Below are 13164 nucleotides of genomic sequence, written 5' to 3'. Positions count from 1 at the left end.
TTTAACTGGTTTTGATACTAAATGCCAGAATTGCTCTTGTACTTATTAGTAACATTGTCAGTAAGGCAGTAATGTTTTGAAATATTTTTTGATAAAAGAATAATTATCTTAAATAGAGCTTAGTTTCTACCAGAAGAAGAGTAGGAGTCCTATTTACCCCACAACTTATTTATAGGCGCAAATAGCTCGCATTTCGCCTAAAATGTTGAAATTTGCAAAAAATTAGAAAAGAAACAACTAATACCTGATCTTAACTGTTAGAAGTAGGCTGCAACGCTGAATAATTTTTAAAATAATGCCTAAGTTGAAAATTTTAGCAACTAAAACAAAAAATCTAAAATGCTAATTCCTAAAACCATGTTACCAAACAAATTTTTAATTTTATGATTCTATGATATAATATGGTTAATTAACATCCTTAAAATCATTCATTTTTATGTTGTGAAAAAAGAATAATTGAAAAAAAATTAACTACCCCTTCTTTGAATAACTGAAATAACAACTGTAATTAACAAATAAAGGAAATTTATTCCTTTAGCTATTTAACTGACTGGCGGTTTGACATACGAGCGGAATTTCACCTGGAAAAGGTCACCTTGGGAACATGGCTATCTGCTCGAAATGGTCAATACTTTTTATCTTGAAATTTCCTCCCCCTTTCGGAAGGAGATAAAAAGCACTTAATCCCTTTTGCCCAGGACGTGCTGTCAAAGCTCAACCCCTTTCTTTTCAACGCGTGTCGCAGGGAAGAATGGAACTCCTCCAGACATGCTGCCAAGGTCCGTCCCGCCCATTTCTCCCCTCAACACGTGTAGCAAACGAGTTGAATTCCTTTCAGCCAGTTGCGTTTTACTAATCACAACTTTCTGTAATATTTATGAAGTAATAATCCAGATTTTAAATCTCTGGAATTGCTATCTCCTACTACTGCTCTAAATTACTATTCACATATTTTATTATTGAATTTAACTACTCATATTCAACATTTATAAAACAATATTTGGAACAAGTTATTTCAATACGAAATAGCTACATGCATTTAGTTATGATTGTAATGTTTTGCATAACCTGAAATGATACGTAATAATAGAAAGCAATAAAGGAATTCCCTCCCCCCTTACGCGCAATAGCAATTCGTTGTTTCTCTTTTAACGCTGGGGGAAAAAAGCACTGCAAATTTATACATCTATGCATACTTTTTACATACTATGTTTGTATATGTATATTTATTTCTTTATTTGTGCATTTTTATGTTTCGAATATCGCCATATTTGAGACTAAGTGATCGTAATAGCGGTATACCTAGGCTTGCCTTATTTCCGAAATGTTCAACCAGGACCCCCCACCGTGGGTATTTCAAAAGGTACACACCCCGGCTGGTTTTCAGAGTGTTTTAGAAGGTAGTTTATTCTCAATGCTATGGATAAATGATTACTAATTATCAGCCTAAACCAGGAATAATAAATGATACATGACGCAAGCAAATACATTTAAACTATTTATTTTGTAAACGTTAATCTTTTGAAGTTACTTTAGCAAGAAATGAGAAATTGAATTTTGAACAATATTTACATGTTTATTGCATTGGCTAGGACTTTTTTAGAAAGTCTTTTTTGTTTTAAATCTTTTTGTAAAATTCCTTACAAGCTAATCCGATAGTAATTTTACAGGTCATAAATTACAAATCTGTACCTCAGTGCTAAACTAACGTGATTCACACACGCTACTTTACAGGAGAGAAAAAAATATGTCATGTGAGTGCAATTTTCGAAAATATCTAAAATATCCGATATTTTCAATCAACGCAAACTAATGTCTTCAAAATAGTAAATGCATCCTCAAATCACTCTTTATTTATTATTATAATATGCAGACTTAAAATTAAGGTTTCTTTAATTATTCATATCTAATATTCCATTTTACATTTTAGTCAATTTTAATAGAGTTAATATAGCGTTAGCTGTTTTACTCATTTGTCTTCTGTTAGCTACTTTTAAACAGTTATATGATTCAGAAAAAACAATATGCAACAGTCAGGGGCACAGTCATAAGACATTTTTTTTTTCCAACCAATGATTAACATTTAATTAGGTACTTTTAATATGCATTAAAATTGTTACATTACTAATAATTTTATGAATAAAAAAATACATTATTTTGTTATATTAATGTGTAATAATACATCATAAAACTATAGTGCATAACTTTTTGGTTATCTTTAATAATAAATGAGCTATATTACTATGATTAATATAATTTTTATACTGAAAATACCGTAGTTGGAAAAATAAATATCGAAAATATCAAAATATCATGATATTTTCAGAACAAATATCGGATACATATAGGCGAACCCTAGCAGTAATAAACAGAAAATTCAAACTTTTGGACTTACGTCAGTCTGGCTACGAGGTACAGAAATGAAAAATTTATTATTTTAAATAATCCTTCACGGTTAATTATTTTTATATTTTTTTGGTCATCTGTAATGAAACTTATATTTTACCGAGACGTGAAGTAAACTGGCCGGGACACTGGATTTTTGAATGAAAATCGGGACTGTCTAGGATCCCGTTTGAAAATCGGAAAACAAATACTATCTAACATTCACTGAATTATGGCGTATTTAACAAAGCTATTATTAAAGAAACACTGACAATCACATGGGATCTAGTATGGGGCGCCTCAATGAGAGGTCTCAGAAGGACAGTGTAACCTCCCCAAAAAATTCTCATTTGAAAAATGTGGAAACACTATTGCAACATTGAGATTCTTCTTTCAAATTTTAAAAATTGTTTTTTATGATGCATAATGTTGTTTCTCATTAGATGTTATGTAAGTATGATATAATGTACATGCTCATGTTTATCATTTGGAAAAAGTAGAACTTCATTCGACAATTTGAGAATCCACCTCTCCCCCCCCCCCTTCTCATTTTATTTCGGAGTGCCCCTGCTAGTAGTTAAGACCTAAGTGACCGAGCTAGGTATCAAATCAAAGTTATGAAAACACAATTAAAGCAAAAAATAGTAAACAACGAAATACTTTTAAATTATAGTGGTAAAAAAAAAGTCGCAGCAAAAAAGTTGTTAAAATAATTTTACGAATTTTCATCCCCGTAAAAGGTTTATTAATTAGTATGAGGCATGAATTATGTATTCAGCTTGTCCACGAAAATTACGACATGTAAATCACATGTATTTTGCCGTTTTACTTATTTAAAGATTTTTTTGTTGTTATTTTATGGTTAATATTTATTTATTTAATTTGATAAGATTTAAAAATAAAAATCGAAAAGATTGATTTGTGAACAAAGATTGAGAGGTAAACAAAAAGGTTAACTAAAATCCATGTTTTATTCTAAAAACTTCAAAAAACTAAAAACTATGTTTTTCATTACATTACCTGGCACTAAAAAGCTAAAGGGCCTCTCCCGTGTATCCTCCCCCTCTCTCTCCTATCGAATGATTCCTGACATGAATATCGTTCTAATTTCGGAATAATATAGGGGACACGTGCCCTCCCCCCCCCCTGACTCTACGCTTATGCTGATCACTCCCACAGGGACTTATCCAAAAGGGAGAGGGACTCGATATTATTTTTCCCCTCCCTGAAAGACTAGAATTTCCCAAACTCCTCCTCCCCAAATTTTAGAGATGTCCTCCCCCCCCTTTTTTTTGCTGGCTACGCTAGTGCGACTCACTTGAGCCTCTGTACATATTAGTTTGAAGTATGATTGCAAATGTACATGTGCTATGAATATTTTTTTTCAATCTTCAATTGTAGTAATACTTTATTTTTGTTAGTATCATTTATTATTATTATTTTTTTTAACTTTGTCTCTCGCTGTATATACTCAGCTATCTATATATCTGACTATATTTATCAATCCATATCCATCTATATAAATATAAAATTCAAGAAAATAATTTCTATGTCTGTATGTTAGCAGTTGGAGTGGAGTACACGTATCCCTCGCTTTAAATGCATCTCTAAATGTGTATCTATCTTATGGTCTCTATTTACTGTTTAAGTTCAAATGACTTAAAAACACATTGAGTAAAATAAAAAGTGCAACACAAATTGAAGATAGTTTAAAAGTATATTTTAAGAGCTCAGTTTGATTATGTTTCAACTTACATACATTTGAGTATACAAAATATTCTTAAGCAATCAAATTATAGAAGCATTTCCATGAAAATAAATTTATCGAAAAAGAAAAAGAGAAAAAATACATTTAAAGTTTTACACAATTAATTTTAGAATGCTTGAGAAGTATGGTAAATTTTAAAACATGGGACCGCACAGAGACCAACATTACACTCTTCGCACTGAAATCTTGTTTCTCGTCTAATGCGTTTCCCATTATCGTTTGTTTTACTGCCACAAACAACACATTTCCTTACAGGATATTGTTTAGTTGTTGAGTTATTTGTAACATAGGAGGGAAAATGCCTTCCGGTCAATCTCAAGATGTTTTCCGATGCTTTTACCCCTACGCTACGATTTGGCACACATTTTAGTTCTCCAGAATATTCAATTAGTCTTTCAATCAGGCGAAGTCGAAAATTTACATGGGATAGAGTTCCACCGTTCTTTTTAAAAATTACAAAAGCGTTCCAAACCGATTGACTCAGTAAGTGCAGAAAGATTTTTTTGTAATACTTCCTTTGTTGATCTCTTGTTATGCTGTAATAGGATAGGCATTGATCAGATCTGTCCACCCCACCCATTGTCGAATTGTACTCATGCACCATTACGGGTTTCGTTTTGATTCTATCATCAGCGCCAATATTAACAGTATCAGCATTGTGAATTGTGCTGAGCATGCATACTGTCTTTTTATCTTGCCACTTCATCACACACATTTTTCCTTTCTGATATGCTACAATTTGACCTTTCTCTAATTTCTCTTTTTTTCTGATCTCGGCAGGTAAACCTTTTCTGTTTGCCTTCATTGTTCCGTAAATATCAGTTTTTTCCTTGATTAAAAGATCGGCAAGCTCAGGAGAAGTGTAGAAATTGTCTGTAACAATTGTATATCCTTTTCCTAACAAATCGTGTGCAAGTGTCGTGACACTTTTGGTCGATAATCCAAAATGCGCGTAAATATCTTTGAAAGCCGTATCCTTGCCAGTGTAAATAATAGAGTTCCATATATATCCACTTCTGGATTCGCAGAGCTCATACATTTTTATTCCAAATCTCGCTCGCTTGGTTGGAATGTATTGCTTCCAACCCAGCAGCCCATTATATGCTAGCAAAGATTCGTCGATTGATAGTTCCTCCTCTGGTACATATGCCGATTGAAAATTTTTCGTCAACATGTTGTGAATGTCATATATTTTTTTCAACTTAGGTGCGGGATAACTTGCATCGATAGTTTCGTTATTCACAAAATGAAGAAATTTCATTATCAGAGAAAAACGTGTCGAGCTCATTACTCGACCGTAAAAAGGAGTGGTTATTGATGGTCGCTTTGACCAGAACCATCTTTCTACGGGTTTTTGGGTGATTCCTTGGAGTAGAAGAAGTGAGATGAATCTATGCATCTCCTCTGCATCTGTTTCTTTCCACTTCAATGATCGGGATGAAGGTGTTAGATGAGCAGTCTCTAAGTACTGGTCGGCATATCTGTTGGTTTCGATAACAATGTGATCCATTATTTGGTCATTAAAAAATAATCGGAAATATTCTAGTGGATCTCCTTCGTCATAAAACGTGGCTTTGATTCCAGGATCTCCAAGAAAAGGAAATTTAGGTGGTGCACATCTCTTTTCTGAACTATTCACTTTACACCAGTCCCTAACGTCATCTATGCAAACCTCATTTTCCTCTGATTCATACTCCGAGGAACCGAAGTCTTCCTCTGATGATTGGATCAGACTTTCTTGATCTGATGCTGAATCTGAATCCGTTTATATCGTTAATTTGAACAAACAAGAATATATAAACTTTGCAGATAGCTGGCTAGCAGACAAATGCGTACGAAAGAGCATTTACGTGTCTTATATGTTCTTGGAGAATAATAGTTGACTACATGTCAAAGATAAGCATATAAAAGAAAAACACTCAAGTATCGTCAGCCGGAAGAAATAGGAAACTTCACAGAAATGTGTCATAGAACACAAAGCATTTCACTCAAAGGAAGTATTTAAATGCACTTTGTTACTTTTCGAGAAATAACACATATGGAGGGCCCCGTAATTCACAACGTGAAATGTAGGCGGTGCACTAGCAGGGATAATCTTACTAGTTCCTTTTTGTATTTTGATATTAGGAAGTGAAAAAGAATGAAGTAAAATACGATTCTGGACAAAGAAATATACTATACTTCTACAAAAGTCTTTTAGAAGTACAATGCCAGAATGGGCATGCATTTTGTAGGTTTTTTCATTAACCGTAAATAAAATGTGTCCTTGAAGCTATCAAGGGCAAAAGCTCTTTTTCGTAAAACTAAAAATAGTGTATATTCCAGATCAATGCCATGAGTGTAGTACAATATGTTTTTGGAATAAAATTTCTGCTAGAATTTCTTCCGTTGGTTACATGGTTTTCCTTTTTTCAACATATTGTCATTATTATTATTTACTAATCTTTTTATTTTTTGATCGTTTAAAATTTTGCTTAAAGAATTGGTCTCAGAGATTTTTCTTTGATATTTACTACGAGCAAAACCGTGGCTTGAAAATTAAAACAAAAAAAAAAAAGCGTTTAACTGGAGCTAAAACAAAAGTCAAATCAAATAATTACTAAGGCGGTCATTTTATTGCGCTTGTTGGGAAAGAAGCAAAATATAGAAGTCAAAAAAAAAAAATACATAAATAAATAAATAAATAAATAAAAAAGAAAAATATGATGACTTTTCGATTTCAATTTTCTCCGATTACCTTTCAATTTTCATTAGACTAATTAAAAGCGCTATTCATTTAAACGCGCGATATAATGAAAGTTCCATTTACTTTTCAGAAAAATCTGCCAGATCAATAACCAAAAAAAAATAAATAAATAAATAAAAAAAAACACTTGTTACAAGAAAAATTCCATTGAAATGTAAAATATTCCCTCAAATCAACTATTTATCGCTTTTTTCACTAAGAGACCCATTTACCGGAATGCAATTTCATTCGTAACTAGGTATCTAAGCGTTCAAAGTTGAGTAAAAAGGCTCATCTTTGAAAAATCCAAATTCCATAATGAACTGCAGAGTAAATTGAGATATATTTTCTTAGAACTAGGATGTGTTGTGTGTGGGGGGGGGAGGGGGTTCTACATTTTGCAAACCTTTTATCAACAAACAATCATATTTCTGGATTGCTTAAAATGAAAAGATATTTGGATGATAGCTAATTTTTATTGTAATGGCATTAAAGATTTTCTTATGCGAAAGTGTAGAAGAAGGTTAATTTTTCAAAATAATTGAAGTTTTTAAAAATCAAGGTTTTATAATTATTTTTGCTTAAGTTGTTCCAAGGAATTGAAAGATCATATGACTTGTATCAAGCAATTGCACAGATTAAATAGTGATTTTAGATAAATATCAGGCTTTGGGCAAATTGAGATCAATGAAAAATTCTGGATTTGTTGCTTAATAAAGTACAAATAGTTAAGCTCTGCTGAAGTTTTATTTTAATTATAAAACGGTTTAAACTTTTATTTATTTTTCTCTATTTATTATTATTCCTTTTTTTACATAAAAGAATAGTTATAAATTCTCACTTAACCATTTCCCCATTTCCATCTTCCTACAAAATACTGTAGATCTTAAGCAACTCCATAGAAATTTCCTTTACTAAGAGTCAGGTCCCATTCTTCTGAATTTCTCCCCCCTCTCAATGAAAAAAATTCCGAGGCTCTTTATTTTTTATTGAAAATAAAAAGCAATAAACAATTCAATTTTTGATTCTTTTTTTTTTTTTTTTTTGGAAACTATTCATTTTCATATACTTTTCCATTTTTAATAACAATAAAAAAAATATTATTATTGTTCTTTGCTAACAACTGAAGTTTTTTTTTTTTTTTTTTTTTGTATAAATGTTAACACAATAGCTGTCTGGTGTTGTGCAAAATTTTTGCTCTTACTATATATTGTTTATTTAGTTTTTTTTATTCATACAGAATTGAAATTGTATGCTAAGAGATAAATGTTTCTTTTTCTTTGTGATTAAAATAATTATAAGCTGAAGTATTAGACAGAATCGGTGAATTTAAAATGTTTCTGATATTAATGATTGAAATTTGCGACCGAAACCCAAGGCCAATCAGTTAGAGTAAATGAATTTGAAATAATATCCCTTTTTTTATATTTTTTATAATGTTTTGAGTACAACATCTGCCTAAATGTGCGTAAAACGCGACGTAAGTGCACATAAAAGTTGAAAATTGATCTTTTACGTGTACTTTTGGTTTTCTTTACAGCATTGTGATTTTATAACACTTAAAGTTCCAAAATTATATGTTAGTAGCGAATAAAGCCGTAGCTATAAATTTATTTCCAAAAGGATACTTAGTTTGTTTTCGTTCAATTTGAAATCTCACGGCTATTATTTATTAATTTATTTGAAATGTAATTGAATGTCATTGTCGTCGATTAAATTATGTTGCATCCATTTACAGCACAATTATTAATTAAATGTAAATTTTAAGCTTAGAAGAAAGAGAAGTGGATATTTCATTCTTGGAATCAAGTTTTGCTTTTAGCAGATGCTTACAATAAATAGCAAGGAGATTTGCTTAGAAATCTTTGCGTTGATAAGAAGGATGCAATGAACCTTGAAACCCCAACCTGATGAAAGGGTATTGTTTGCATGTGTGAATACAGAAGGTGGGCCCGTGCGCTCCGGGGTGCCGCTCTCAGGAGAGGGGAAAGGAAACGCAGGATTCTACGCCTTGGACCATTTGACAACGAAAATTTAGTGTCAGAAAAATACGTGTAAAACGCTAGCGACGTGATCTTGCTACGGCGTGATAAGACGTGCAAAACCGCCGGTAAGTTAAGATAATGAAAAAATGGAATTATTTCGTTTAATGTAAACGATGCATACAATCTAAGTACGGCTTTAAAAGTCTGTGAACTTGTCTTTCAAAAAATCAAATGCAGATTTCTAATCACAAATAATCTTAAATTTTCTAAATTCTTATTTCACCATTTACCTTAAGAGAAAAAATGAATCTACAGAAAATGGAGATTGAAGAAGCATTTGGAAAGGGAAAGAATCCATTTGTTTTAGAACGTCTATTCTATTACCTGAAAGAGGAAGATTCCTTAAATTAGAAAATAAAAATAATTACTTGGAAGATTAAATTTGAAAATGAACAAATTAATTAAGTTTCCATTAATAATCTCCAACTGAAAACTAGAACAATTTTCATACTTTTTTGGAAGAAAGGCCATTTTTTCTCAATTGTTTTTAAAAAGAAATAATTCTTTTTATTTACATTCTTTTAACACTTATAATATGTATCCTATGGCAGACAATAGTTTTCTGTTCCTCGCTGTAACATGTAACTCTTCGAAACTAACTCTACGAGATTTTCTTTATGGTGTTATATCACCATATCATAAATTAATGCCCCACAGGCCACACAATTTGCAAGATTTACAACAAAAAATCACAATTGCATTTTCTAAGACTGACCGTGATATGTTTCAGTGAGTAACCCAAGAATTAGACTTTAGATTTGATATCTTGATGCTGCAATACGAAAGCGAACATAGCTTGAAAACTTGTGCAGTTCCATTCAAAAGCAAAGTCGGCATTGTTACAGTATTGGTAAAATATTTATTTCAATAAGGCTTCCAAACTCCGGAGGGAATTTTGATATAATAGGGATAAACTAGGGTACCGTGAAAAATTCGGATTCTTTAAAGGGTGCCACAAGCTGGAAAAGTTTGAGAACCCCTGATATAATATATTCTTTTATATTTTGTAACTACTTTAAAAGTGCAATATAATTTATTTTTAGTATCTGATACACTTTTATTGCTTACTACATGTCAATCACTACACATAGTAAATAGATTGATCAAAAAGCTATACTATGAGCAAATATCAGTTTCATCAAAACTAAGATTTCCAATAATGCATTTTCCATTGAGAAGTAACTATTTATTAATGGACTTATCACAGATATAAAGGCTTACATAAGGAGTAACTTTTAATTTCTGGTACTGCAATGCTCAACTATTTGAATGTCCAACCAACTTATACAATCAAGTTACTGTCTCTTAACAACCAATCAATGCAAAAACATCAAAACTAAGATATTTACTAGAAAGAAAAAAAATCTTTTCACTTTCAGGTCCTCCCCCCCCCCCCCCCATAGTTTCTCTTCATCCTATTTTAGAACTGATTTGACAAATGCAATGAATGTGTGCATAAAGATTTTTTACTTTAAAATGATCAAGATGATTTACATAACTGTTTCTTTAACTCGGGGTTTTAAACAAGAATCTAATCAGTAAATTATTTCTTTTTCTTAAAAATATGAATATATAAATCTATCAGGAAAAAATAGGCTCACTGGTGCATAATGCATACAATTCAGCAAATATAAATACAGAAAACAACTTATTTTAGCCAAAAAAAAAAGTCAGGCAAAAATTTTCCTCTATTAAGTTTAACCATTAAGCTCAAGTACATACAATTCAAAACTTGAAGAGTTGAAAAACTTTGAAATTTTTGGATTCTTCACTTTTATGATATCTGCTAAAAGCAATTACCATAAATACTCTAACTCTTCATAATAAACTTTTAAAATTAGAACTTAAAAAGCTATAGTATAAATATGAAAACATACAAACATATTTAATAATAAACATTAGGACTTGTTTCAACTAACTTAATATAGATTTTTTGTATCAATATTTACCAATAATATGAATCGACATAATGTATGTGTGTCCCAAAATCACCCAAGTCAGACTCAAAAATCTAACACCATGTACAGTTAATAATTGACCCTCAGTAACATCAGTATTCAGAATTTTCTGTCCATTAGTTAAAGCAGAAAAGCAAAGCAAAACTCGTTTCCAAACAGAATCTAAAAAGAAAACAGAAAGTTATTTGGCATAAAATAGTGAAAATCAATTGAAAACCTTCAGAAAAAGTGAATTACATTTAAATTTTCACATGTTTGCAATGATTTTGCCAAATCAAAATTAATAGGAGTCAGATTTTTATACAATTACTTAACTTTCATAAATATGTAAATAACAATTTTAAAAAGCAGTGTGTACACAAGAACTAATCTGACCAGCTCAATACCCGGATTCACCCCACATCGAGCATAACAGGGATCACTTGGGATAGTAAGCTGGATAGCCTACATGTCTGACAGTCTTGTTTACAGTAACTGTGTTACAAGATGACATAGGACATCGTAAGAGACCTTTTGTACCTCATAGGTCACCTGTATCTTCTCATGTATCCATACTAGAGATGGCTCAATAAGATACTAAAACCTCCATTCATTTAGGAAGTTTCCTATAATAAATGATCATTTTTTAGGTTGTTATGAATAAGGACTAATAGACATATTCATGTTTTTTTGGATTTTTGTAGTAGCCAAGTTCAACTATATATACGTATGTGTAACAGAGATAGACTGGGGGTGCCATGAGAATATTCTACTTATTTAAAGGGCTTCCCAAATCAGAAAAGCTTTGAAGACTCTGCTCTAACAATCTAACAAGAATCTTTTGTACTGCTTGTCTCTGGGCAAGATTATGAAATAATTTTTCTACTCTTTAATTTATGAAAAAAAAAGTTGTCAATATTGTACAAAACTCACATATGTTTAGCATACATCAGTATGCATTTTTTAAAACCTCTTTGTTTTACAAGAATCTATTTTTTAGGATTTTATTTATTTTATTTTATTTTATTTTATTTATACCGTATAACCCCAATTTAACGATTGTCAAGGGAGTGGAAAAAGTTATCCTTAAATCAAGGATATCATTAAATCGAGGAACATAAGACATTCAATGCAATGAAATCCAGACCAGTAAAATGTATCTATAAATTGAGGAAATTTAAATCGGGTATCGTTAAATCGAAGTTATACTGCATTAATTTATTTTTTATTTATTTTTCAAACTAGAGTTAAATGAGTTCAAAATAATTATAATTTGCAAACAAAAAAGACAATAAAGAGCTAAAAAGTACAAGTTATATATGTATACCACTAAAAAAAAGGGGGAAAAATGCTTACATACATTAATGAATCTAGTTGCTAGCACGAATATGCTGCTACCCATTTTTAGTGACACTATTACTATTTTTCAAGATGAAAATGATAATACTTAACAGCATTGTGTAACTTTCAATACCTATTGTAGGCCATTTACAACCAAACATTAAGTTTTGTTAACTGAAAACAAATTTCAGTACACGATTTTTTTTATAAATAATTTAGTAGAAAGATTTTTTTTTATATTTAATTAAAATAGAAGATTTATCATTGGTACTATTCACTACATATTAACATTTTCAAAATTGTTTAACATTTACTACTTTTTTAAAGTTTCAAATTAAATACATGCACGGAAAAATTTCAAACCTTGTTTTTTGGGAATTGACTTAAAAATTTCCTGCTCTGCTTCCATATTTTCGGTTAAAGGTGATTTATCAAGAGTAACTTCATTCTTAAAAACGGTTTCTGCCGAATATTTTACTTCAGTATTTTTATTGATACTGGGAGAAAGTGAATTTCTTCGATTGATATCAGATGCTTCATCAGCAGTTGAAATATTTATCTGACGGCTTTGACTAGGATGTCTCAATTTTTTCTTCCAGTGGTCTACAATGGTTACTCCACTTCCAACAACAACTAATAGAATAAATCCTGACACAAAGGTTCTGGAATAAAATAGAGAAGTTTTTTTAATGAAATGTTCAACTTATATTTTTAATAATGCTAAAACATTTTAAAAAATCAAAAAGAAGTTTTAAGTAAACACTTCAAATACAAAAAAGCAAATTTTTGGATAAAAATAAAACAATCACAGCTACAGTCGGAAAAAAAGAATTCCTGATGCCAGCTATAGAAAGCATGGAAAACAATTTATACTATTTTTTTTTTTTTTTAATATTCCTCATGTGATGAAAGCACATACACTTTACTTGATTTTCATAGCTATAATACTCACTATAAAAGTTC

At 30.8% G+C, this 13164-nt stretch overlaps 1 protein-coding gene across 1 annotated transcript in view; it reads right to left on the bottom strand.

The window, feature by feature from the left end:
* LOC129221876 (nose resistant to fluoxetine protein 6-like) overlaps positions 1-13164 on the bottom strand; it is a 39059-nt gene that overhangs the window by 13176 nt on the left and 12719 nt on the right. Inside the window, exons 4-6 of the mRNA XM_054856243.1 lie at positions 12565-12863; positions 10873-11043; positions 9154-9247 (exon numbers count right to left, since the gene is read on the bottom strand). Of these exons, the coding sequence (XP_054712218.1) occupies positions 9154-9247; positions 10873-11043; positions 12565-12863 (564 nt within the window). The remainder of the gene's footprint in view (positions 1-9153; positions 9248-10872; positions 11044-12564; positions 12864-13164) is intronic.

This window comes from Uloborus diversus, chromosome 5 (genome assembly GCF_026930045.1).
Source record: "Uloborus diversus isolate 005 chromosome 5, Udiv.v.3.1, whole genome shotgun sequence".
NCBI classification, from domain to species: Eukaryota; Metazoa; Arthropoda; class Arachnida; order Araneae; family Uloboridae; genus Uloborus; species Uloborus diversus.
Note: the sequence above shows the minus strand (reverse complement) of the source record. Positions and strands in the feature narration are given on the sequence as shown.